This window comes from Carettochelys insculpta, chromosome 3 (assembly GCF_033958435.1).
Source record: "Carettochelys insculpta isolate YL-2023 chromosome 3, ASM3395843v1, whole genome shotgun sequence".
NCBI lineage: Eukaryota > Metazoa > Chordata > Testudines > Carettochelyidae > Carettochelys > Carettochelys insculpta.
This window is the reverse complement of record NC_134139.1, coordinates 179,290,294-179,318,149: the sequence shown is the minus strand read 5'-3', so window position 1 is coordinate 179,318,149 and position 27,856 is coordinate 179,290,294. Positions and strand designations below refer to the sequence as shown.

Below are 27,856 nucleotides of genomic sequence, written 5' to 3'. Positions count from 1 at the left end.
GCCCATAAATCAGGGATAATAATGGTAACCCAACTTGGTAAAGTGCTTTCCATCTTAGATTGCAAGTGCCAAGTGTGATTTCATGCTCATCCAGACAACAGTGCCATATCCCTCTGCTCTCTTTTCTACAGCCATAGAGTGACTGCATGTACAGTGAAGCCTGCTAATAGCGAAAATACAGTTTCTTTTCAAGTGAAGAACTGAAGTCTAACTTATCCTGTATATTGCAAAATACAGTTCACATCCCCCTATACAGTTGCCTAAAGTGAAGCTATTTCATGGGAGGCAGAAAAAAAAAAAACAAGCAATTACGTGTTTATAGGAGAATTCCATTGTACTGAAAACAAACTGTACGTGAAATGAGGCCTAAGATTTAAACACTTCATAGAATCTCTACTTACAGGCATTCAACTGGCTGGGGTCAGTGCACTTGCCTTTTCTTTTGCTTTGCTTTCGTTCTTCATCTCTGATCTTCCTTTCTGCTCCCTGTCCGAGGAAAGATTGGGGAGAAAGAAAACAATAGTATCCTCAGTTTTATCTCTTTATGCCCTCAGATCAATGACCCTGCTCTTTACACTCACACACTAATGCTTCTTTTGAAATCTGTCCAGTTTTTATTCTTAAGTACTGACATCAAATTAAATTTAATAAAAAGTGTTCACAAATCACCTGAATTGGGGTAAAATGGCAAGTTACCACACAGTTACTACAGTTACTTCCAGGCACCGCAGAGAACAGCTGTGTTTAAGACCTAAAACAGGTATATCTGATTTATTTCTGATTTTAATATTTGTTGAACATTTAATCAAAAATCTTCAGGATGCTATAATCAAGTGTAATTCAGATCACCCTAGCCTTTTACAACAACTCATATTGGCATGTCAAAAAGTGTCAGTCACCAGCGACCGAGACATCTTTCACAGGACTGAAATAACATAAGCATAAATTTTCATCCCTCATAACAGTGCTAGTGGCTACGGGATCAACAAACACCCAATAAAGAGCAGATGGAAGCAGAACCTCTCGCATTTACTGAATTCCCTATCCCTCCAAATAAAGGTGACACCCCACCCTCACCCAAAAAGAGAGGCAAGCCAAGGTTTCTATGATGCACAAGCATGCAGATATCTTAGGAAGGAGGATGTGTAAGGCAAGGGATCTTGAACTGTGGGTCCAGAACCCAAAGTGGGTCATGACCTCATATCCCCAACCAGGGCTGAAGTTACAAGCCACCCTGTCCAGGGCAGAAGACCTTGGGCTTCAACTTTGACCCCTCTGCCCAGTGTGGCGGGGCTCATGCAGGCTCAGTCTTCAGTCCTCCCTCCTGAGTCACGTACAGTAGCAACTCTACTATCCTGCAATCCAAGGGATCTGGGGGTGCCGGGTAATCAAATATGCCCAATATTGGCCCCACTGCTACTGGCCCTAATCTCGGTGGGAGCTTCTCTCAAAGTGAGCAGGTGATGCTGCTGAAGGTTCTATGAAAGTCAAACAGTGATGGAGTCTCCTTACTTTTGTCTAAAACTTAAGCAAACAAACAAGCAGTCCTGTAGCACATCAAAGACTAACTGTAACGTATTAGAGAACTGCTTTTTTGTTTTGTGAAGATACAGACTAACACGGATGTCTCTGAGACCAAAACTTAAGAGGAAGCCATATATAGGCCTGACTATTAACTTTGGTTATGACTGCTCTGAATCCAAAGTACTGGCTAGCCAAATTGGCAGCGTCCATAGACTCAGAAAAATCATAGAATAATAGAACTAGAAGGGACCCTGACAGGTCATTAAAGTCCAGTCCCCTGCTGTCTCATTTGCTTGGGCCAATCACCTAGTCTCATTACCTTCCCAAAACATAGGGTGCACTGGACAATTCTGGCATGCAGACAATGATTTGATGATTTGTAAAAGAAAACGCAGATTGGCTCATGTATCCCACTGGGTCTCTAACACTGGGCAAATGACAAGTCACACAAAAAACACAGCAGAAATGTTTCTGTGGTTAAAGAAGTTGCATTTCTGAAACATTTGCTGATTTTCGCTACAAAAATAAAATGGAGGCCCTTGCACACAGAGTTCTCCCTAACGCAGCAAAGTTTGACAACTTCATCAGGAAAACCTCTAATAATAATTTAGCAACTGCAAGAAGCTTCACATAGTGTTAAATCAACTCCAAAGAGAGCCTGCTGTATAGTCATCTAGAATCCTCCTGCTATTCTCATCCACAAACAACTATGTAGGAAAATATACAGACTAAGCAAGAAGAAAGCATATTGGCTAGGAGCAAGAAGAGACATTTCTCAATGGCTGAATTCCTGCCTGAAGTACTATGTGGTGACTCTACCCATCCTAGTTCAGCAATTCAAAAATCAAATTTCCTTCCAGTACTGGCAGCTAATAGCAAAACTACATCCCTCGGGCTAAGCCGCTGTGATAGAACCAACATGGTTTTTGGGCTTGACAGCAAGAAATCACTTAATTTAAAAAAAAAATTATAGATCTGATAAGTTAAGAAACAATTATACAATATAGTATAGGTTAGTAACAGTGTTCAGATAACACTCAAAACATAGGTACAACAAGGCTGTTGCAGGAGGTTGTACTGTCTAGTGATTAGCATGCACGCATCTGAATACGAATCCTGGCATTGTCACTTGCTCTCTCTGACCTGGACTTAGTCACTCAACCTCTTTGTATCGACATGGTCCCCCAGCAAATGGAGCTATTTACTGACCTCGCAAGGGAGATGTGAATATCCATTAGCAGTTGCATGGCACTTTGAAGATACACAGTTATACACAGGTGACCAGCATTTCAGTGTCACTCTAGGTAATTTTGGGTGCAAAGAGGTTCCCACAGATTAAACCCAACAGAAAAATATTTTTCCACACAATGCAGGTCAAGGGTGTGAAGTACAGGGAAGAGTAATGCAAAGACAGACACAAGACCAAATGAAAAAGTGAAATACATTGTATAAATAGAGTAACTAACTAAATTTCCTGAAATTTATGATGCAGACCAAAAGACTTTCCTCTGAACCAATGAGCAAAGATGGATTTGCCATATTATTAACAACTGGCTTATTAGAAGTGAGGGAGTTTGGAAGTTTCCCTTTTTTAGTTTGTAATTGATTATGGACGAAGGGTCCAGGGACCATGGTTAAGGCACTAGCTTGGATTCAAATTTTTTTTTTGCACCACAGACTTCCTATTTGACATTGGGCAAATCACTCAGCACTTCTACACTGCCCGTTAAGCCCAGGCTCTAACCTCTAACTTCTACACTGCCCGTTAAGCCCAGGCTCTAACCTCTAACTTCTACACTGCCCGTTAAGCCCAGGCTCTAACCTCTAACTTCTACACTGCCCGTTAAGCCCAGGCTCTAACCTCTAACTTCTACACTGCCCGTTAAGCCCAGGCTCTAACCTCTAACTTCTACACTGCCCGTTAAGCCCAGGCTCTAACCTCTAAACTTCTACACTGCCCGTTAAGCCCAGGCTCTAACCTCTAACTTCTACACTGCCCGTTAAGCCCAGGCTCTAACCTCTAAACTTCTACACTGCCCGTTAAGCCCAGGCTCTAAGTTTGTGCCCAACCCTCCCTTACGCTTTTACATATTTGAAAAAAAGGACTGACTGGAGTCTGCAAGTATTCAAGACCCACGTCCCACTATGGGACTCGATCAGAGCCAGAGTCCTGCTGTGACTCTGCTCCAAGCTCTGTCCAGTCTGGAAAGTGCCTAAGACCCATTTGCAATAACTTAGGCGCTTATGAACATTTTATCCTAAGCATGTAAGACAATATTCTGGCCCTGCTTACAGCATAAACCCAGCGCTGGGGCACAAGAAGGCTGAGTGGATGTCCAACCATTCGTTATAACTGGAATAATAGTGACAGATGTATTAAGATCGCCTAACATTGCATGAGCAATTTTTTTTTTATGTAGACAGCAACGAAGGGTCCTGTGGCACCTGATAGACTAACAGAAAAGTTTTGAGCATGAGCTTTCGTGAGCAAAGACTCACTTCATCAGATGCCGGTCATGGAAATCTGCAGAGCCAGGTACAAATAAGCCAGAGCAAGGCTGGGGATAACAAGGTTAGCTCAGTCAGGAAGGATGAGGTTTACTACCAGCAGTTGATCTGGAGGTGTGAACACCAAGGGAGGGGAAGCTGCTTCTGTATTTAGCCAGCCATTCACAGTCTTTGTTTAATCCTGAGCTGAGGGTGTCGAATTTGCAGATGAATTGTAGCTCAGCAATTTCTCTTTGGAGTCTGTTCCTGAAATTTCTTTGCTGTAGGATAGCTACTTTTAAATCTGCTACTGTGTGTCCTGGGAGATTGACGTGCTCTCCTACAGGTTTTTGTATATTGCCATTTCCGATATCTGATTTGCGTGCATTAATTCTTTTACGTAGAGACTGTCCAGTTTGTCCGATGTATATAGCAGAGGGGCATTGCTGGCACACGATGGCATAAATTATGTTGGTAGATGTGCAGCTGAATGAACCCACGATGGTGTGGCTGATCTGGTTAGGTCCTGTGATGGTGTTGCTGGTGTAGATATGTGGGCAGAGCTGGCAACGAGGTTTGTTGCATGGATGGGTCCCTGAGTTAGAGTGACTGTGGTGCAGTGTATAGTTGCTGGATAGGACTTGCTTCAGGTTGGCAGGTTGTCTGTGGGCAAGGACTGGTCTGCCTCCCAAGGCCTGTGAAAGTGGGGGATCATTGTCCAGGATGGGCTGTAAATCCCTGATGATGCTCTGTAGAGGTTTTAGCTGAGGACTGTAGGTGATGGCTAGTGGTGTTCTGTTGGTTTCTGTCTTGGGCTTGTCCTGTAGTAAGAGGCTTCGTGGCACACGTCTGGCTCTGTTGCTCTGTTTTTTCACCTCCTATAACCGCATTTGCTCCAACCCCTCCGACAGAGAAACACCTACAGGATCTCTACCAAGCATTCTTGAAACTGCAATACCCACCTGAGGAAGGGTGAGCACTTCAATCTCCCAGACCACACAGTAGCAGACTTAAAAGTAGCTATCCTAGAGCAAAAAAATTTCAAGACCGGACTCCAAAGAGAAATTGCTGAGCTACAATTCATCTGCAAATTCGACGCCCTCAGCTCTGGCTTAAACAAAGACTGCGAATGGCTGGCTAAATACAAAAGCAGCTTCTCCTCCCTTGGTGTTCACACCTCCAGATCAACTGCTGGTAGTAAGCCTCATCCTTCCTGACTGAGCTAACCTTGTTATCCCCAGCCTTGCTGTGGCTTATTTACACCTGGCCCTGCAGACTTCCATGACCAGCATCTGATGAAGTGAGTCTTTGCTCATGAAAGATACTCAAAACTTTTCTGTTAGTCTATAAGGTGCCACAGGACCCTGCATTGCTGTTACAGATCCAGACTAACATGGCTACCCCTCCGATACTTTTTTTTTTTTTTTTAAAATGGTGGCTTACACTGTTGGGTTTAAGGGTTCAGAATTTGCCTGGGAGAAGGCCTGAGCTCAGAGATGTGCTTTTCGCTGATCCTGCGAAAGTCTGCCAAGATTTGGATGAGTTGTGAGCCATGAAACACGCATTTGTGAAAATGCAGCTAGGGCTTTTAAAGCTTCACACACTTTCAGGTTATATTCCTTCTCCTCCAATGCTGCACTCATAGCTCTAGGCACTCTATACCAGCAGAGAAAAGCAAAGCATGAGTGTCAAGTGAAGCATTCATACCGAGGCATCCAAAACTAATGGAAGCTTGGAAATTTTGACCTCAGTTTCCCCATCAGTAAAGTGGTATTAATGATGTGGTCTTGTGTCAAAAGAGTGGGGGTAGGAAAACAAGAAAACACATTACTGTTTTCTGAAGTGCTCAAATATTTTGATAACAAGAAAAATAAGAAAGAATACAAAGAAATAAAAAAAAAAAATCCATATTTAGTGATTTTAAGTAACCACAGACTTGTTTGTTCCCTGACTCAAAAGAATTTCAAGTTTGATTTGAAAACCAAGCACAGAATTAGTTGCTGTCAGCAACGGTAATATTCAGAGCCATCACCCAGTGACATTTCCCAAAGTTAACACTCACCGTGCCTAAAAACATTTATCGACACTCCAGCATTCTGAAGACAGCAAATTTGTCTGAGGTCACTTCTTACCTCTGAACCGAGGAGAAGAGTTTGGCATATATGAGGAAAAATTCAGAACACAGATGGAGTTTTCAGATTGTCCAAAACAGCATGTGTTCAAATCAGAAAGGAAAAGGTTGTTTACACACAACAGCTAGAGGGATAGCATTCCCCAAGCTCTTGTTTGCAGACTGGCCTGACCTTACCTTGTCACAGAAGACTTTAATCTGACAGTAGGCCCTGTGGACAGGCTTGTTGCTCCTGTTATTGTAGCTGTAGGTATCAATCTGAAGATACAAGGGCAGCCCTTTAACTCCTTTTTGAGAGGAGAAATCCGTGCTGAGGCAGTTTACAGAAATAAATACCTGCAAAAGAAGGAAGAAGCCTCCATCAGCAGTGATTAACACATGCAGTGTGTTTGCTTCAGCCAGTCATGCTGAGTCACAGTAGAACACCACCACTTGGTTTGACTGTAGGATTTAATCCCAGACTGAGAACTAAAACCATGAGCTTTTTGCCACAGGAGCTAAATGATTATTAAGAAACTAAGAATATAAGAGCAACCAGGCTGGGTGAGACCAAAGGTCCATTTGGCCTAGCAGTTCATCTTCCAACATTTGCCACGGCCAGGTGCTCCAGAGACTGTGACAAGAACAGGTAATCAAGTGACCTATCCCGTCGCCCATTCCCAGTTGCTATCCTCCATGAACTATTCTAGCTCTTTTTTGAAGTCATGGACCTGCCACTAATGCACCTGCCACTCACTTTTCTAGTGTGGATTACAGCAACCAATGTGGAACCACACCCAGTCTCTGGTTAACTTCTTAGGAATTTTTTATGTCCAGAGAAATATTTTGCTTATTGGAACCTTACTTTAGGGACAGAAATTTTCAGGCTCTGCATTCATTGGCCAGATCAGCATTTAAAACCCTTAAAATGCATCAGACACATTTGCAGAGAGCACAACTGAAATCAGTTTGGACAGACAAAACCAGGATAGCTCCATAATCAAGTTCTACTCTTGAGACTGGTCTGTCTTTATATACAGAGATTTAATATGGGTCTCAATCCAGCAAAGATCAAAGGACCTAATTCATATTAAACATGTGAACAATCCCATTGACTTCAGTGGAATCACGTACGGGTCCTACAGTTAAGCATGTGCTTAAACCTTTATGGGATCTTGTCTTGAACACTTCCCAGCTGTATTCACAACATTCTGCTACGTATCAAAGGGGCAGCTGCGTTAGTCTGTATCCGCAAAGACAACGAAGTCCTGTGGCACCTAATGGACTAACAGATTTTTTTTTTTGGAGCATAAGCTTTCGTGGACAAAGACCCATTTGTCAGAGGCATCAGAATGCTGGAGTGTTGATAAATGTTTTTAGGCACAGTGAGTGTTGATTTTCGGAAAGGTCACTGGTTGATGACTGAATATCTGATGAAGTGGGTCTTTGCCCACAAACGCTTATGCTCCAAAAATCTGTTAGTCTATGAGATGCCACAGGGCTTATTGTTTTTGCGAACATCCTGTTAGTGCTTGGAACAAGGAATGAAATACGGGCTATTGTCACTGTTTAAACTGAAGAACAAAACAGTACGTGGGAAAAGTAAATTAGATTTTTTAAATTTACTAATTTAATTTAATAAATAATTTCAGTCTCATAAGGTAAGAACTTTGTAGCAGAGGAAGACAATTTTCCCATGTGTCTCGAAAAAGACAGGACAAAACACTGCTCCAGAACCTAGAGCTGCCAGTCTGCTTTGCTTAGAATACTAAACTGAAGTTCTACGTATTAGTAGTGGGTGAGAGATCTCTGCTGGTAGTTGGCTGGTATTGCAATTTGCCAAGTTTAGTTTTCCACTGCTTATATTGGTTTAAAAAAGGGCATTTTTATGCAGTATCTTTGGCACAGGTAGCAACACGTTTTACCAGTACTGTAAAAAGGGGTAAAGCTACCTATATATTACAGGTTATGGACACAAGTTATCCCTGTTTCCAAGGCATTGTTTTTGTAAGAATATCATCTGTGCCATTAACATACCTTCTTAATTATGACAGACTATACATATCTGCATTAGATTTGAGGTTCCCAGATTAAATTGCCATTTTAAAAAGTTTGGTTTTCAAAAAGGTTAATGTTAATTGCATGTAGAACTGCATACACAATTAAGATGCACAGCCAACATGACTAACAAAACAAACCAGCAGTCATGTAGCTCTTTAAAGACTAACAAAATAATTTGTTAGGCGATGAGCTTTCGTGGGACAGATCCACTTCTTCAGGTCAACATGACTGTAAGAGTCAGGAGTATTTCATGGAAATGGCTGGCTCCTGGCAGATGCTCTTGCCATACTATTACATTACGATTCCAACCGTGTTCACAATCAGTGTAGTTTCGAAAGTCAGTCCCTTAACGTCTATTTGGTTGCCCACAATCTTTGGGAAAAGATCTAGAGTTAAAAGTGTATTAACCAGTCATACATTTTTTCAATAAATATCTATGAAACACCAAGGCAACAACTAGTTCTCTCGTGAGAATTGTATAACAAACTAGTACTGACATTTTAAGCTGTGCCGTGAAAGAATTTTGCATGGTGGTAGCATTTAAAGCCCTATGATCCTGTCAAATTGATTCTATACGCGTTGTGCAAGATTCCAAAGCAACAGTGCTTCAGTCTTTGATTTCCAGCAGGCAAAAATATAGTTAAAAGCCACTAGAGCAATGCTGGGAAAAAGTATTAAGAGTTTTGAAACTAAGTTATCAACAATAGATTGATGAGGATGGTTTGCCAGCTTCAAATAACCCACTCCGCCTGAATCCCTCCCAAGATGGCATGGGCATATCAACACAGCAAACATTGAGCTCTTTAAAAGTGTTAGTACAATGTGGATCTAAGCCTGATCATGCAGCCAGTACTCAGGTAGAAAGCCCAGATTTCAAATCCATATTTTGTCCAAGTAAAAATGGCAGGATCGGGATATGAGTGTGTGTGTTTTGCATTGCATAAGGGAATGGAGTGAAGGACTGGGGCATCTCCTCTGCTTTGGGATTTGTATCATAGATAAGGTTGCCTTCTGAGCAGAAGTGTTATTTTTAATTAGTACTGATCCTAACTGCTTGCATGTGCAGAGCTTTGTCTGACCATAATGAATGCTTATTTGTGTCCATCCCTTCTGTTGATCACTTTAATGAATTAGGAATCTCAAAGAGAAAGTCAGGACCACTTTCCTCAAGAACACATGTGCAGACTCAGCCATTATGACTGGTTTAGGAGTGCCTTGGAACTTGGGGGAAAAAAAAACACTTCATTTTATATTATATCTCTAAGCTCCAAAGTATGTGGGGGCAGGTCTTTATGCATCAATTCCTTAGTCCTTGGTTTCTTGTAGTTGGGAGGTCTTGGCATTTTCAAGCTCTAGATCTCTCTTTACATCAGTCTTTGTATTATGCACGGGTTGCAGGCAGAGGTTTATGTAAATTCTAATTGGCCATGCAGAACGTGATCAGCACTGTTGTCTGAAGCTAGGAACATCTGTCTAGTCGCTAGACATGTACAACATTCATATATACTCATTCGCTATTTAAATCTACTTCAGGTTGAACCTCTCTAATCTGGAACTCTCTTGTCCAGCAACAGCCATAATCCGTCATAATTTTAGTTAGCTGGACAACCACTTATCATGGGTGTGGCCAAGTTTCCCTGTGGTCCCATAAAGTTTGTTTTCAGCCACCAGCCCTGGCTCTCAGTGTTCTGTGCTGTTATTTTCCCTTAAATGTCTTCTAAGAACCCAGTAAGCAGTGGAAGATTTGGTAATGCTGCTAGACAATATGACCGCCTGTGGTCCGGCAAATTCTCTCATGTGACACAGGTCAGATCCCAAGGGTGCTGGATTAGTGCAGGGTTCAACCTCTAGTTCCACATGAATTTGAAAATTGTTCATCTACATGACATAGATTTTTGTTCTGTTTAAAAGTGGCTTTTGATGTATTAGGTCTGGCTTTAAAGGCCAAATCCATTTATTGGAAAATTATTATTAAATCAATCTTCTGCATTCTAGACGAGGAAGACAGAGGTCTAAACACGTCTTTTCTCTCCACCCCCTTTGGATGCAACAGGAACCAGCCTAACCTGGTGCATATGCGGATACTCTGCTTAATTCAACACAACATGTCCAGTCATAGTGAGAGAGTTTCACTTTTCCAATGGCAACATCCTAATCCTCCGATGTCAAACAGATTGCTTGAAAAATCCCACCTGAATGGAACCTACAGGTGTGTTCTTGAACATCTTTTCCAATTTGATGTAAACTTGATTCCTTCCAGTCATTTTGTTCAGAGTAAAATTTGAATTAAGTTCTTAAAGAAATACAAGGGTAAGTGACTGACCCACCTACATCCCCACCCCAACATTTTCAGAAGAGAAAAAAATGCAACCACAAAAGTTGCTCAGCATCTTTAGCCTGTTCAGCAAGATTCCTCTTCAGCTGTCCTACCTATTTCCAAGGGCAGTTCCGCATTCTTGGCTATATTAAGATTTACTTGTTACTGTACAGAAACATTTTCATCTCATCTCCCAAGACTCAGCTTTAAAAATAGATGGCACTTAAAATGCACAGTATCATCAACCACAAATGTTCAAAACCCATGGGTCAAGCCCCATAACTCAGGTGATTGTCACTGAAAGGAGATACACTTTTGGTTAATTTTCGCCTTCTGGTTTCATGATTTTAGGTTATACCCAAATCATATTTTTAAGCTTCTCTCCAAAACCACGCAGCCCAGAAGCTTTTTTATTTTTAAATGAAAGCTGAAATTTACCCCACTTAGCTGGCTCCTGGAACTGGATAACTTAATAACAAATACTGCAAGAATCAAGAGTGTTGGTAGTACTGCATATCCAACGTTAGTACCAGGGAAGATGCGTGCATATGGTAACTTTTACTTTACACTTTTATAGACCTTTCCATCAGAGACTCTCAGAAACCCACTACAATGGTAATTAAGTTAGTTACCCAATGCCCCTCTGAAGTGCCTAAGTGTTATTCCTACTTCACTGAGGCAAAAGGTAAAGCAATGAGATTAAAGCAACTTTGCCAAGGTCACAGAGAAAGCAAAGAAGAGAAGCCAGATCTCATGACTCTAAGTCCACGCTATAACCACAAGACCACACCACCTCATGACCAGTGTTCCCTGTAAGCTAAGTGCTTGGGCAGCAACCCAGGAAAGATTCAAGAGCTGCCCTGCTGATTAGCAAAGCACTCACAGCTGCCCACAATGGGCAGCATGTGTTTTTACTGGTGGTACACATCTGGACATGCCTGGGTGCACATAAAATTTATTCCTCCCATAGACAGAAAAAATTGGCAGGAGCACTGGTCGTAATAGGTTTTCTTGAATCACGTTTACCTTAAAATTTCCACAAAATTCAATTTTAATAAATACAGGGACTTTTTAAAAAAATTTAGAGAAATCAAGTCAGAAGATCTGTAATGTGCGCCCTCAAGGAAGAGCGGAGAGCACAGCCAAGAACTTTTCCACAGAGCAGCTTTTACTAACAAGACCTGCTTTTCCAAATGAAAAACTATAATTAAAGCACAATCAAAGCACCGCAGAAACTTCCTTGTCATTGAGCTGAAGGATGACTTCTTAAGGAAGTCCTGTGCGCCCAAATCCTTTTTCTATAGTTTACCTTGGCACCACACAAGTAATTCTCACACTTTAGTCAAATGTCTAAATAATGGAGCTTTCAAATGAAGGTGAAATATATCTCACACACACACACACACACCATAAAAAGCAGGAGTCACCAAAAAAAAAAAAAAAAAAAAAACACACCACACACCAAACAAACAAAATAGCTTTGGAGATATTTATACTCCTAGATCAAGGTCTAACCCAGTAAGGCAAGTCCTATGCTCCTAATAGTCACAGTGATCTTATTTTCTGAAATACTGCAGGGAAATCAAACCCTGTAATCATGCTACATTTTTTTTATACCCAGAGGAGTAAGCCACTGTCCAACAGTTCAAAGTCAGGTTGAGTACTGATTTCATAGTCAGCATTCAGCTGAAGTGTCAGATCTCTTCTAAACATACCTGAAGGCAAAGTGCCTATGGCTTTTGCTAAAAGGTTCTGCACCCTCATTTGCATCTCTTCAGCTCCATGCAAATTTAAGCTTCTACAGATTCCAAACCCAGAAAGACCACTGTGATCAGGCAGTACCTTTTGTGCAACACAGGCCACAGAAGTTCGCTATAACCCCTAATGTGCATCTTTTAGAGAAAAATCCAAATCACTGATAAGGAATCCACCACTATAAGTAAGTAACAGTAAGTACCACCAATAATTACCCAGTTAAAAATGTTTGTCCTATTTCCAGTCAGATTGCATCTAGATTCAACTTCCAGGCATTGAAAACCATCATACTTCCCCAGTCATGCCCTGGAGACCACCTGGAACTCTCCTCTCACCACCTCCCCAAACTCCTGCAAAGCCCCTTGTCAAAAACTTGTCCCTCACCCTTACTTTTAAGTTTCTGTATCCAAGCATGCAAAGGCTGTGCTCACAAAAAGTTTACTGTGCCCACGTAACATTTCCCAATAGACTTCCTTCACGTGCGCCAAATGTGAAGTCTGGGTCCTTAGCTATTACACGGGTTTTAGTGTAGCAGTTCTGACTCCTCACATTCAAAAATATTTCTAGTGAATTAGCTGGAGGCAGGTTAATCTGTAACAAGTATTGTCTCAAGGATTTCATTTGGATATTTATTCTTCTTGATTTCCAATTCCAAACTGTTAAAGGATTGCTCCTGCATCTTCCTAAGTAAGCGTGACATTCCATCTTAGAGCTGACTGTTTCACGAGTGAGTTCAAGAATTCCTGTATATTCACTCTACCTGGGATTTTGGAATCCTTTGGGCAGATAGTTGCTATAAGTAGGCTTGGGAGGATCCAGTTTTTGTTGGTAAGTGTTGTTTTTGCCGTATATGTACAAACCATCCGCAAAATACTTGCACCAATAAACCAAAATTAATTGGGGGTCAAAGCACCAAAAATGCTGCTTGAGCACAGAGTCAAAAATACAGTGATTTACACTTCTGAATTGGGCTTGTTAAGTACAAACTACATATGATTTGCTGATTTAAGGATATTTACTTTGTTTTAACATGCGATGCTGACAATGTGTTTCAACAGTTGATAAAGTTTTAACTTTGAATCTGTCTACGGTCTTTAAATTTGACCTCCCATAATTTCCTGTATCTGTGAAAATTTTATATATAAATTTTGATATTATTGGCCAAAATTGTACAAAAAGTTTGAATTCTACCAGCCTAGTCTATAACATAAGCAACCACTGCCTCTGTTTGGATTGGTCTACACACCAACAGCTCACAAGAACAAGTCTTGGCCTTACCCACTGTCTTTCACTAGGGAGAGACCCATTCAGTCTTAGATGGCCTAGGAGGCCTTCATTTGCCTTCTGTGGAGGCAGTGACTAGTTTATACTGTCCATTTGCGGGGCTGCAGAAAGAGTGTCAACCACAAACTACCCCTACATGAGCACAATTCTATCTAAGGCTAGGTCTACACTACAAGATAATATCAATTTTAAGTCATTTAGCCCAATTTTACCAAGTGTCTGTCTTCACTGTAAATTCCACTAGCTTAATTTATGGATCACTAAAATCAACATAATGATATATCATACCATAGTAACCTGACAGGTCTGGTGTTCAACTCCAATTCAAAATTCCAAACGAAGGGTAGTGAGAAAGCACCGTATCTTTAAATTGAATTCATTAGCCTCCATACATGTCCCGTATGTGCCCCACAGTTCTCCGCTCTGTCCTCTTCCTTCTCCACTGCTCTCAGGTGTGGAGGAATTGGGCAACAGGAAGACTGTTTCAATTCGGCACCTGGAAGCCCATGGCTGTAGAGTCATGAGAAGCTGAAAAATCTTTTTGTTGGCTATTAGCACAGCTGTAGTGGTCTGTTCTGTGTGTACCTCTGCTAGCTGCTTCCCCCCCACCCCCACGCTGCCTGGCACCACTGCTGCTCCCCCCACACCATGTGGCAGCTAGGCTGTGCTTCTATGATAGGACAAGAAATGTCTTTTCAGCTGTTTGTCCTGACTTCCACATCCCCTCCCGCCCCCCGGAGGTGCCATGCAGTCTGGAACTCTCCAGCACACAGACGCATCACATGGCTTGACCACGAACCAACAACAAGATGTGCCATGCAAGGTGCCAGGCAGCTTGCGCATGATGAGAGTCCTGTAGCCAGCCAGAGCAAGTCCACCTCGTCCGTCATGATTTTTGGGCAACAGAAGAAAACACTTTGTCACTAGAGTGACTGCCCGCTCAGAGGAAATTCTTGTATGGGCTTTACCCAAAGGCCAAGAAACTAGCTATAGTCGGGCATGTGGGGTGGGAGTGGAGAAAGCCATCTTTTAGCTGCCTAGGGGGAAATCTCCCTTGGCAGTCACGATATTCAGGTGCTGGCTGCGGCTAGGGGTGTTTTAGTCGCCCTGAGTCATAACTGTTTCAATGGAGGCAATGCAGTAGCTCTACAGTTACCACAGCTCTAGAAGTAGGGCTTGCAATGAGGAATATTTTAATTCTTAGGGTCTTCTTTGGCAGATCCAAACCTGGCTGTAGTCTGGGATCTTTTAGCTGCCCAGGGGAAGTCTCCTGCGGTGGACGTGATTTTTGGGGCTGGCTATAGTCAGGGGTCTTTCAGCCGCCCCAAGCCATAACTGTGTCAAAGATTCATTGCGGTTTCAGTGTAGCGCCCGTGTCTCCTTAAATGGGCTGTCTCTGCCAGGAGCTCCAAATCCAGGTGCAGCTGGTGGGTCCTGCCCCAGCGTGTCAGCCGGCATCCTGGGCTGGACCTCCTTCCCCCTCAGCTCGATGTCCTCCACCTTGTAGCAGGGGGGTGGCCTGGTTCCGCCAGGGTGGTGGCCATCCAGCGCAGGCTTGGGCATTATGGTGCTTCACATGGGGTCTTGGAGTAGATCCTCCTTTCCCCATAGGTCCAGAAAGTTCTGCACCTTTTGCCCCAGCCAGGAGGGACTCACCTCTTGGTGCTCCTGGGCTGGCTCTTAGGCCTTGGAGACAAAATTATTGCTCAGAGGATCTTCTTTTCTAGGAGGTCTAAATCCAGGTCCAAGCCTGCAAAGATCCAGTGCTTTTGCATCCTGTTTTGAAAGCCTGCCAGTTGGAAAACCGGAAGTCTTTTTTCTAACCAATCCATAAGCACTTTACTACCCCTCCCTTCCCCTCAATTATAAAACGCACATGTCTTATAGAGGCCAGCTACTCCTCACCTGGGAAAAGGGATGTTTAACACAGCAGGGGAATGAAGGAAATTAAATGTAGGAGGATGTCAGATAACCACATCCACTGGTGGGGCATTTTTTCCCCCCATGCTGCACCCATGAAAATAGCCAGAATGCTATGGGGTTCAGGGAAGTGTGGGATAGGTTCCCACAATACACTGCTGCAGCAGTTAATTTAAGCTACTTGTGTGTGCCAGCAATAAGTTTATTTTCTGAGGAGCATGTGGGAATATGAACATGCTCAAAATCGAATTGATAAAACCCAGCATTAGTAAAAAATCAATTTTAGCTCTTATAGTGTGAATGAAGGCTAGAATGCAGTACCTCTTTTGTCATAACAAGAAGTCTTGTGGCATCTTATAGACTAACATATTTTGGAGCATAAGCTTTCATGGGCAAAGACACGCTTCATCAGATGCATGAGTGAGGGGGTGGGTTCAGAGGGGTATTTGAAGAGTGGCGTCCCAGTAAGAGGGAGGGCCAGAGCTGACAAGGTCTATTCAGCAAGGTGGAAATGGCCCAGTATCAACAGCACTTATCAAAAGAGGAAAAATAAGTCAGATCAGACAGGGGGATGTGAGCCTTTGTCAGAGTCTGATGGGGAGATATTAGCACCCAGAGCAGAGAAACTGCCTTTGTAAGCTGCAAGCCACTCCCAGTCTCTGTTTAATCCATGGTTAATGGAGTCAAATTTGCAAGTAAGTTGCAGCTCAGAGATTTCTCTCTCCACTTGATTTTTTAATTGTTTTTTTTTTGTTGCAGAACTGTCACCCTTAAATCTGCCACTGAATGGCCAATGGAGATTGAAGTGTCCCCCACACATTTCTGTACATTACCATTCCTGATGTCTGATTTATGTCCATTTATTCTTTTACAGAGAGACTGTCTAGTTTGGCCAATGTAAACTGCAGTGGGGCATTGCTGGCACATGACGACATATATTATATTAGTAGATGTGCAGGTAAAGGTATTTGTTCAGATTAAATAAAAAAATTGAAGGACTATCAGCTAAGGGTACTCAGGCCTATTTGTTATTCTGCTTGTTCTTATTGACTTGCAAGATTGCCATGTCTGTGACTGTGAGGTCTCATAGAACATGGTGATGGAAGGCACAGATGTACCTAGAATGATATACCGCGACTTTACAATGTGCTTGTCAGCATCCCGAACAAAAAGCTGTTCTGGGCATGGGTGAGAGATTCTAAAAGAGCTGCTAGTAGCTTAGCTTTCTGTTCATGCAGTCGACTCAGAAGCTTGCAAAAAGGGTTCTATTGTAACTTCCCCTGAAGAATGGTTGCCCAGGCCCCATGGTCTGCAACCTGTGGCTCTTTAAGGACTTTGTGACTCCCAACTCCATAATTGCAAAGTAAAAAATAAAAAAAAAGTCTGATTATTTTTGATAAACAGTGAACATCTAAAATCCCAATAAGCAGCCCAACTCATATCTATGTAGCAAATAATATGTGATCAAAACATTGGCTAATTCCCCCTTAATATGTGCAATGCATTGTGGAATATGATACTGTATCTGTGTTTGGATGGTGTTGCTAATAAAGTTTTGATTTTGAAAAGGAAGCCTGTGGCATTCCTGCTGTGAAGGGCAATATGCATTTTAAGAAAGAAAACTGAAGTTAAACATGAAATAAAAAAACTGGCATAATTAAAGTCAGTTTGGGAGTGAAAGTGAGAAAGATATCGAGTGGTATATAGGTACACACACTGTGAGGAAATAGACTATGTAAACAATTTGTGAACATCCTGCAGTAAACATGTATCTCATTACAAGTTATTGTGTGAGTGCTGTTCTTAAAAGAAGGGTTACAAAAAGTATGGTTTCACATTATTTATTAAGGACTGTCTTGTATCCAGAGGCACTGCGGCTCTTAAGTTACGGGTTGCTGACCTCTGACGAAGCCACTTTGAGTCTGGATTCCACTGAAGTCGTTCACCCAAAGAAAAGCCACATTAAAATCAGAGAGAGTTTTAATTTAATACAGATAGGCAAAATCATGTTGGCTTTCTAAGACTATCTTCAGCAAGTATTGGGAAAGCAAAGGAGAAATCTCTAAATGCAAACTGACAACTCTTGCTGGGAACATTTTCACTGTGAAAAAGGCAGGGCTCTGTGAAGATCAGACAAGACGTAGCTGAGTTTGATACAGCCACAATATTCCCCGCCCACCTCTTTTTCAAAACCTCCCACATGCCTCATGGCTTGTGTGTCATAGGGAGGGGATGCTGGGGTGCAGGCATGGAGATAAAAATTGGGCAACATGTAACTCTCAGCTCCAACACCCTAAATATGGATTGTTTGGTAGCTGTGCAGTCCTATTGTATGTGCCATGGCTCCAATCTGTATATCACAAGCATCAGTCTATCCAGAAACCACAGTGGCAGGACTGATAAAAATGGCAACAGAAAGTAAATCCTATGAAGGACATCCAGCAAGGGCATGAGACAGAACAATGATGCGCCTTCCAAAACTCAAATCTTGCCATGGAATGGAATGTTAATTCAAGGGCTTGTCTACACTTGCCCCCAGCTTCGAAGGGGGCATGTTAATCAGAGCAATGGAAGATTACTAATGAAGTGCTGCAGCGAATACGCAGCACTTCAGTAGGCTAATTCTCGCCTGTGGCAACTTCGAAGCTTCCAACTTCGAAGTGCTAGCATGCATAAAGGCAGTAAAGGAACTTCGAAATGGAGCGTGCACTTGAAGTGCTGCAGCTGCAAGCATGCCAGCACTTTGAAGTTTGAAGCTTCGAAGTTGCTGCAGGGGGTATTTAGCCTAATGAAGTGCTGCATATGCACCACAGCACTTCATTAGTAATCTCCCGTCACCCTGATTGACACGCCCCCTTTGAAATTTAGGGCAAGTATAGACCCAGCCCAAATGTGACAATGACACAGAGGAAACCCTCCAATTTTCAACAGTGAAGTTAGATATTTCAAGATCCCAAGTTAGCTGCTCCTCTAATGGAGCATTCCAAGGCTGGAGGTACCTGTGTTTGATTATAAATGTACATAATGTTTTTATTGTATATACACATAAATGTGTGCCTCATGTATTTGTGGTTCCACAGCCTTGGCTTTAATTTAAAAGCTCTCTTTTATTGGAAATGCAAATATGCATTTGACTAACCCTCCTCCCATTCAAATTTCATGGATTCATTTCCAACTAAGCAAACCTGTACCTTCTTCATGCAATCAAAAATGGCAACACCTTATTTTAATGAGGCCTGTGATTGATGGTTCATGAGAATGGCATTCATATAGATTCATGCAATATTCACACAAAGTTAAAATTGTTCCTACAGTGAATTCCAAACAAAAATTATGCAAAATAGAATCACAAAACCACTCAGACAAAAATAAGTCTCACTTCAAAGTGCAGCAAGTGATTCACTGTTGAGAAAAGAAACATCAGCGAAAGAGACTCCTGCTTTTTGCAATACACAGGCAGGTTCCACCCATGCTAGGCAATATCCTGTTTCACGAGACCAGCCCAAAGTATCTACAGGTGGTTTGAGTGCAATTCTTCTCCACCTTTAGCACAACAATTAAACAGCTGATAGTTATTGAAGATGTCACTGCAGTCAGGTTTCTCTGCAACTTTCCTTAGGCAGGAAAGAGTTTTAGTATTTTTTTCACCTCTCCAATTTCAGGGGTCACTCACCATAGATGTTACTATAATAATATGGAGATACATCTGGAAGAGACCTCAAGAAGTCATCAAGTCCAGTACCCTGCCCTCTTGGCAGGATGAAGCACCACCCCTTTTTTCTTAGTTTATTTGCCCCAGATCCTTAAATGGCCCCCTCAAGGATTGATTCACAATCCTGGGTTTAACAGGCCATGCTCAAACCACTGAGTTATCCCTCCCCCAGCACTGAATGCCATGATGCACACTTTCCTCTCTTCTATGCCCTACCTTTAAGGAACACAGGTGAGGATATGTCTAGGCTTCCATTAAACACCACCACTAGGTTGGGTCAGCCAACTCTGGCTCATGGAGCTCAGACTACAAGACTGTAAAACTGAGGTGCAGAGATTTGGTTTGGGCTGGAGCCCAGGCTCTGGGACCCTCCATCTTGCCTTTTAGGGTTACAGAGTTCCAACCAGAGCCCAATCATCTACCCCTCAGTTTTACAGCCCCACACACCAAGCTCTACAAAGTCAACTTAGCCAAATCAAGGCAGCCACGGATGTTCAACCATAGCGTAATCATACCCTGGCCAAAAGGACACCTACTTAGGAGCTGCAGGAAGCTACGTGGTCAGTTTAGAAGGTGGGTCTCTTTAGCCAGCACAAAATTGCACTGGGGCTTGGTACTACTAGACACATCATTTGTATAGGATATCAAATCCAGATAAAGTCATCTGTGCTCGTTGAGGTATCCCATGGAATCTTTATACGATGAGTGTTAATATCTACATATTTATCAAGATCCAAACTGGATGAGTGCATTCTGTCTAGGTACAGCTCCTCCACCCAGTATGAGCTGAGCAGGGTTCCTTGCTCCAGACTACCAGCTAGTACCATTCAACTGCTACATCCTTTTGCTTCAGAAGTGGCCATATTTTCATTGGTGGGAAATGATTCCTGGGTATGATCAACCTTGTATAAAAGAACTTATGGATAATGGAGGATTTAAATAAATTAGGGAAGCCAATTCAGCGAGCGGAGACTCCAGATCCCAAAACATGGTGGCTCAGGTCCATACAGGTCTCACATACCAGCACAGCATGGGCTCAAGCATCATTTCAGCTGGACAGCAAAGCTGAATCTTGCAGAGCCATCCAATCTTGGAGGAGCCTGACTGGCTGCATTAGCCAACTCTCACCGACTTGAAACCAGGCTGTGTACCCAAAATTTAAGGGACAGGAAACTTGTTCTACTGGTGAGTCAATAAAGCTGCAGAGGTGGTAGGGTAGGTCAGGGCACAGCCCTTGCTGCATATGGGGTCAGGCCATCAGACTTCTATACAGGCACCATGTTTTTGAGAGCAAGGGGACACCAGTGTTGATCTCCATGGTTAAAGCAGCATGTAGAGGCTCCTCTGAGGGCAGGGCCTGATGACACCAGGCACCACATGTGTACACAGTTCCAAGCCCACACCACTTACAGTGTCAGGAGATGTGGCAAAGGAAAGGCAGGAGCAAGGAAATGCTATTACCCTTATTTACAGATGGTAGGAGGGGCGGGGGGGAAGAGAGAGACTAGCCCAAGGTGACTGTCAGCCTGGGGAGGAACAAGGAACTGAACCCAGATGTGCAAATTCCTAGCCCAGCAGGTGGCTCAAGACCATCTGTTCTCTCCACGTAATTGAGGACCTCAAGCACGTACATCAGATGCCTTCACCAGTACTGTGCCCACTCACCCATTCCCATGAGAGCACCTCCCAGACTTCCAACCTCTGAGCAGCATCAAGCAGTGCCCTGGTTAAACCTCAAATTGTTCATCTTTCCTCGTCTCCAGCCTTCACTGTTCCCCCTTCCCCACATGACAGTATCCTCCCTCCCGCTCTCCAGCTTCAGTGCGCTTTCCATGGTATCTTTCATTCTGTCCCCAACCCCTTCCCCCAAATCCCCACTGGATGGATTCTCTCCTGCCCCTCAGACGAGGTTTCCTCCAATCCTTTTGGAGTACCCTCAGCTATTCACAACAGGGAAGGCAGCACCAGGGTCTCGGCCCTTATAGGGCTTAACAAATCCCCTGCAGAGCCCAGCAAATATCCAGATCTACCTACTCCAGCATCATTGGGAGGCTCTCTAGAGCAGCAGTAGGCAACCTAGACTCATGAGAGGGCCTCACGAGTGGTCTGTCTTCATCTCAGTGGACCACAAGATTGCTGTAACCATGACAGTCTCCCAGGATAGGGTAGTTTTGCTAACTGCACTTGCAGGGCATGCTGATTGAACCGTAGCAGTGCTTTGATTGGATGCAGAGGGAGCACACAACTCTTACAGTCAATGTCGTCCGCAATTCGCACACATCTGTCTTCATGTGCTCGTGCTTTGTGTGTGGGGCTCTTTAGCAATATGGGTGAGAATAAACCTATGTGGATGGAAACTAGCAACCCCGTGCACAAGGAACGGCAAAACCAGTGCATTTGAAACGCTAGAATATCTGAGGACCACACACAGAACTGCAAGAGGCTGCAACCAGCCTGCAGGTTGCCCACCACTGTTTGAGACGCCTGGTCAGTCTCCAAGTAACCAGCAGAGGGCATTGGGGAGCTGCTGCAGGGTTTAGCAGTACAGTACTACAGAACAGCTTCTCCACATGGTTTGATTTAGGAGTGGGAAGCTCCTCCACGTGTCCATGCACATAGATGAACCGACAGTGTGCAAACAGTCGGCCGTATGTGTCGCCACACTTGCTCAGAGTAAGCCTCACCACCACCTCCTGCATCAGCCTCAGATGCCACCTATTGCAAATGCAGATGCAAGGCTTGGGACTGCGCAGTTACAGTGCATGCTCCCTGCAGGATGCTGCTGAGAACCAGACAGCATTCCACGCAAGGAGCACTGTCTCCTAAACACTGGGTGATTTTTGTTTCAAGCTACTTCATTTTCAGGATACAGGAGACTTCTGATTATAATGGCACTGCAGCATCTCGTGGTTTAAGTGATGGAGAATATTTAATGGTGCCATTATGTTTTACAAAACCCATGACGCATACTACATCCATTAGACAACCTTCACTTCCATGGCTGATTTTTCTTTTGAACAAGCATTTCCCCAGCTGTGGCTATTGCTCCAGGGACCCCGCTCCAAGGATTCATGCTGGGAAGAAAAACTATGTAACAACGCACTGGTATTACAGCTGGAACCTGCATCATGGGAGGATATTTCACTTCAACCTTAAATACACACAAAACATCTATAGGATCAGCTCAAATTACAACACACATGTGAACAAAGACTGGAGCTCACCAAAGAGCCAGTATCAGGACCATGCATGGGGTGGGGGGGTGGGGTGAAAGCAGGGAGGAGGGGACATGCCCACTTACTGCAATAGTTGGTGGGAGCACAAAATGCCACTGTTCTCAGAAGGAAAGAGCGACCTTCTGCTGGGGCCAGGGGGTCACAGAGCATGCCCCCCTCCAAAAGGGTCACAGGTAAATATCTATGCACACTGCTGCCTGGCGGTGGGGGGGGGATGCACAGCACCTACCATTTGCACCATTGCAACTTTTTCTAACACAGACACATCTCTAAGATTCAGCAGCAGCCCTAGCCACTCTCACTGGAGAGCAAAACACCAGAATCTGTGGGGGAGTAGGGGGAAAACCCCCACAGCATCCCAGGGTTAATCTCTTGGCCCTGGGCCTGTGATTTCAGATAAATCAACAGAATGGCTGAGTAAGCACCATCCAGATAATCAAGACTCCACCATACATCAGTTCATTCAGCACTTTATCAATAGATGATCATGGTCATTATTAAAAATAGAAGTGTTGTACTTATTGCCTTGAAAGACTTCCCTGTAGCATGGGAATCTCAACTCTTGCCTCATTCCCCACCCCCTCCATACACAGTGCCACACAAGCTTTTGTCAAAAAAAATGTGAGGTAAGTGAACCGTGCAATAAAAATTGTTGAAATTGGCTTGGTCTCCTCCTGATAAGATCAGAGTTGGGAAAGAGCTACAGCTCTGGTGATGAGTAAGCTGATTCACTGTCAAATGCACTCACTCAAGGAAAAAACAATAAAGGTTTAAATAGGAGACTTGGAACCCTAATCTGCTACAAAGGCAATCCTTTGTGGATGCGTCTCACCTAACACTTCCGGGTGCTGGGCAGCTAGAAACAGTCTTTCAGCCAGGGCGGAAGCACTTCAGCTAGTGAGGACACTGGCTGGGGTGGCCTGGCCAAGGCACTGCTCAAGTCACCATCTCCCTGCTGCTAGCTGGAGCCCAGTAGCTCGCATGGCTCCCCAGGCTGGGAGCCTTGCCTGCAGCCATGCTGTGGAGAGAGTCTGCTAAGCACAGACCACACCAGAAAAGCCCAACAAGTTCCATTCAAAATGAAGCAAGCGGGGAAGTTTTGCAGACTTGCAGTTTCACTTGCTTTGGTAAGTTTCCAACAGTCGGGATCAGGGCCATCCCTACCAATACACAGCCACATGGAATGCCATGTAATTTGGGGCACCAAACCACCCCAGATTTTGCAGTGCTGTAGGCAGCTGCCTCTGCAGAGGGGCCAAGTCCTGAGGCCAGTCCCATTCCTTGGTTGGCCCCTCTGCAGGGCCATCCTTGGAGGGGTGCAGTGCCCAGGACATCTCCCCCAATCCGTTCAACCTCTTCCCGTCCTGGCACCACCCGAACTCCACTTCTGCCCCTAAGTGACACCTCCCCCAGTAGTTCCAGGCCCTGGTGCTGGCAGCAAGGGGCCAGGCCCACCACTAGACTCTCCAGCAGCGGTGGGAAGCAGAGCAACCTGGCCCCAGGCCACTCAACTCCACCAGATCCCAGTCACATGGCTCTGCTTCCCATGGCTGGTGAGCACAGAGGGCAGTCCCACTCCTGGCCTAAGCACCTCCCCTTACCTATGCATCAGGGAGCCAGAGACGTAGAGGGGACTGGGGCTGGGTAGCTCCACTTCCTGCAGCCATGGGTGAGCGCAGATTGGGCCTGACCCTCGCTGCTTCCCTGTCTTGCTCTTGTCCTCGCAGGTCCTGCCCCCATAGCCCTGACCATGCCCCTCCTGTGGGGGGCAGTGGCATGCAGGTGCTTGGGCTGTGTAGGTTACCATGGCTGCTAGGGACAGCCTAGGTGAGGACTCATGCTCAGTGGCTGATGGCACCAATTTGGGGGGCTGTGTAACCTGCAGCTGAAGCTGCTTGTGTGTGGATTTAAGGCCAAACTGACAGCCCTGGAAGCGGCCACTCTCCATTCAGCCACAAGACAAGCACAGCACAATCTTCCCCACACAACTCCTCCACCCTGCCTCCACCCCACCTGGAGAACCATGTACCAGTGGGAGCAGCAGCAGGGGGAACTTCACTCCCTGGCAGTCTGAGCAGAGGGCCCAGGAAGGGTGCCAGTTATGTCCATGGTAATTTGGATGTGAACACCCATCCACGAGAATAACGAACCAAGACCAGTTGTTTATTTCACACAGGACATTAGACCAACATTCCAGAGGTGACTTCAGTCCTCAGTATGTTGCCTCAGACTTGAGCCAGTGATTCCATAGCATGGTTCCCCTCTCTGCATCACCCAACTCTCTGAAACCCACCTGCCCAGAAAATACCTTCTCCCTATTGAGGCAGGTATGCAGCAGCTTTCACAGGAACTGAAATGAAGTTCACTTTGGTATATAAGATCAACACTGAAACTTTAGTTCACGTCTTTGTCTGCTCTCCTGTTTGTGCGTTTACAAGCCACAACTGTCTTAAGAACTAAACCAGACTCTTCCTAACAGTGAAACAGACCATCTCAATCTCCAAATAGCTTTTACCTACTTTTCCCTGGTCATTGTGAAGTGCAGTTAATTGGCATTAGTAAAGGACTTTGAGTTCCTTGGATGGAAGTATTATTAATCTAACCTACGGCAGTGAGACAGCGTGTACCTCTCCACTCCTGGGTCCCATACAGTCTACCAATAGCACTTCTTATTCTAGGTAGTTTCCTGAATGATCCTGCACTTCCACGTCTCAACCTTTCAGCACATTTGCCTGGAAAAGGCATCCTGCCCTCTAATTCCATGGTAAAATGGAAAGCCATCCCCTGTGTCATGAGCAAGGCTAGGACACTAGGTTCTCAGGTCTATGAATTTTAAAGATTAGTATCAGATGCCAGACTTACTAGTAATGTTGCTTCAGTGAACACAAGCTGCTACAAAAAAAACTCAGGTTGGAGGCACAGAAACCATCAGGGCTAGGCAGTGAGAAGTAGAGATTATTTATTACTTTATTTAGCAGTAAATACTTGGAACAGCTTCCCATTGCCCATCTGCTAAACACCTCTTCTCTCCACAACCCACTTTCATCAAGCTATTAATGCTCCTTCCTCCTGCCCAGGTCTCCACGCCTCCCTCTTGAGCCATCATCCAGTGCATTTCAGAGAGCAGAGCACTGGCCTGGCCTTCGACAGGTTCCGTAAAGCACCGATGTTGAGCTCCAGACAGACAACACGGAGATGTGTTTCAGTGAGTTTTGCCATTGCCTTATTAGTACTATTTCCAGGAGCAGCACTTCTTCTGGATGATAAACGTTGTGTACTTTTTTAGCCACCTTCATTTTGTTAGCCTCTAGCTGCAGGCTTGAGATGAGAGGATATGCTCAAGCTGGTCTCAAAAAGGAAGGGAAACACTCTCTACAGAGAAAGCCCTCTCCCATCAGCAAGGGGATGACCCTTGGTCTATTACGTAACTGACCAGCAAGAGTCAATAAATTCCAGAAAACCCTCTGACACCACTTTGTAGCTGCAGCTACATCAGATGGGCAGTCTGAGCCACTGGATCCTCTCTGCTCTCTTCGGACAGGTTTTCTAGTACTTTGACAGTCACACAACTCCTCTACATATTTACTTGTGTTACAGCTTCAAACAGTAACAGCTACAATTAACTGTCACACCAGCTGGGAAAGCTACTGACACAGTACGTCGACCACCCAACAGTGGCCCAAAGCACTGGGTGTGGTTCAGTGAGGCCACCTGGAATAAGATGGACCATTGCATGCCACATTCTGGAATCTCAGCGGCACACAGCCATGTACAAGTAAAGGCAGCTGCAATCTCCTCTGTCTAATGCAATTTAGGGGCAGCAATCTAGGCTCCTGGTAACCTGCCACATTGGCTTCTGTGTTGGAACACCACAAAAAGTAACTGGCAATTACCAGGACACCACATGTTGGCCCCCAGTTACCTTAAATCACACCACCACCTCTGCTGCACTGTTTAGGAAGAAATTTGGAACTTTCATCGGTCACTATTTGATCAGCTAAGGACAGATTTCCCTGCTAAAACCACTGCACAGCTTTAAATATTTGCTCACACAAGCCCTTTCAGCCAGCAAGATTTTGCTTATTACTTAACCCAAGACTGTCAACAAACTCATTACATGCTAATCATTGGGTCACACACACACACACACACACACCCCTCTTTCCCCACATGCTGGAAGAGCAGGAAACATAAGCTGGGTCACATACCTTTGCTTCGTCATTAATGTCCCAAGTGAAGGAGATGGCATTGTATGCAAGCTCTTCGATGTTACTGATTGTGTTGAAGCTCTCTTTATAGTCAGCTGTCGGGAGGGAGAGGAGGTCAGCATCTTAAATCGGACAAAGCAGACCAAGTGAACAGCAACTGCAGCTCTTCCACAATGCTCTAAGGGTTAAACCCTCTGAAAGGCTGTCAGAGGCGGACTGTTAGTAAAGGCTGAAAGCAGTTCTTTATTAAAATAGAGACAAAAGAATTAAAATAAAAAAAAGGGGGGGGAAGGCAGCGACGCCAAGCATGGCCTATATCTGTGCCATAAGCTATAGTTACATATGAGAAATGTCACACTGCCCACAAGCGTATAAACTCTCAATAAAGCTCCTTCAATAACAAACATAGATTTGCATGCGCGTCAATTCTAAGTGCCCAGGGCTTAATCCCTGCCTTTATTCACAGAACGAAGGGGGTGGGAGCACAACCCAGCCTTCGACCAAGGAAATCTGGAAGCCAGCCAGTCACAGCCTTGCCTGTAGGCAAGTGGAAATTTGCAGTGTTTTCTTTTTAATTCAACTGAGGACTTGATGCAAGAGCAGCAGGAGGAAGGAGACTGAAGAGTGCTGAAATAATTCAACAGGGAGATTTGTCTCCTGGGGTTGTGGAGGGAGAAAAAAAAAAAAACAAAAACAAAAAACAAAAAACAGCGACTGTTTAGGAAGCTTGCAGAGTCCAGACACAGTTTAACTACACTGGCCAAGATTTTGACTGCAAACCAGCTATGTGGGGAAACTCCCATTTCAAATTCTCAAATTTGAGAAGTTTGGAAAAGGCCAGTCTTTCAGATGGGTGGGGAGGTATTTTCTGAAAAATCTGACTTCTATCGCACCCCACTTCCACTCCCTCCAAAATGCCCCCAACTAAGGCTGCCAAAATCCCTAGTCCCTTTGGAAAATACCTTGCCCAAAAATATTCCTTGGGTTTTGCCAAAGATAGGGGCAGCGTTCAGCCTGGACTGAAGATTCCCTTTAAAAAGGAAGTGCCACAAGAAGGTCAAACCCTGCCAAGGAAAGTAGACTTAGAGCTTGGCACCAGTAACCAGAGAGGTTCTTACCAATGTCAATGCACCTTTGTTTGGCTGTGTGCTGCCTTGAGTGCCAGTATTTCCAATGCCTCGTCTGATCTTCTCTTGTTTTATCCTCAGCAAACACAACTAAGATGACGCTCTTTAGGAAGAA

General features: G+C 44.2%; 1 protein-coding gene across 1 annotated transcript in view; it reads right to left on the bottom strand.

Annotated features, from left to right (window-relative positions):
- GRHL1 (grainyhead like transcription factor 1) overlaps positions 1-27,856 on the bottom strand; it is a 61,928-nt gene that overhangs the window by 17,089 nt on the left and 16,983 nt on the right. The window contains exons 7-10 of the mRNA XM_074988949.1: positions 27,733-27,844; positions 26,615-26,709; positions 6,320-6,478; positions 435-486 (exon numbers count right to left, since the gene is read on the bottom strand). Coding sequence (XP_074845050.1) covers positions 435-486; positions 6,320-6,478; positions 26,615-26,709; positions 27,733-27,844 — 418 coding nt within the window. The remainder of the gene's footprint in view (positions 1-434; positions 487-6,319; positions 6,479-26,614; positions 26,710-27,732; positions 27,845-27,856) is intronic.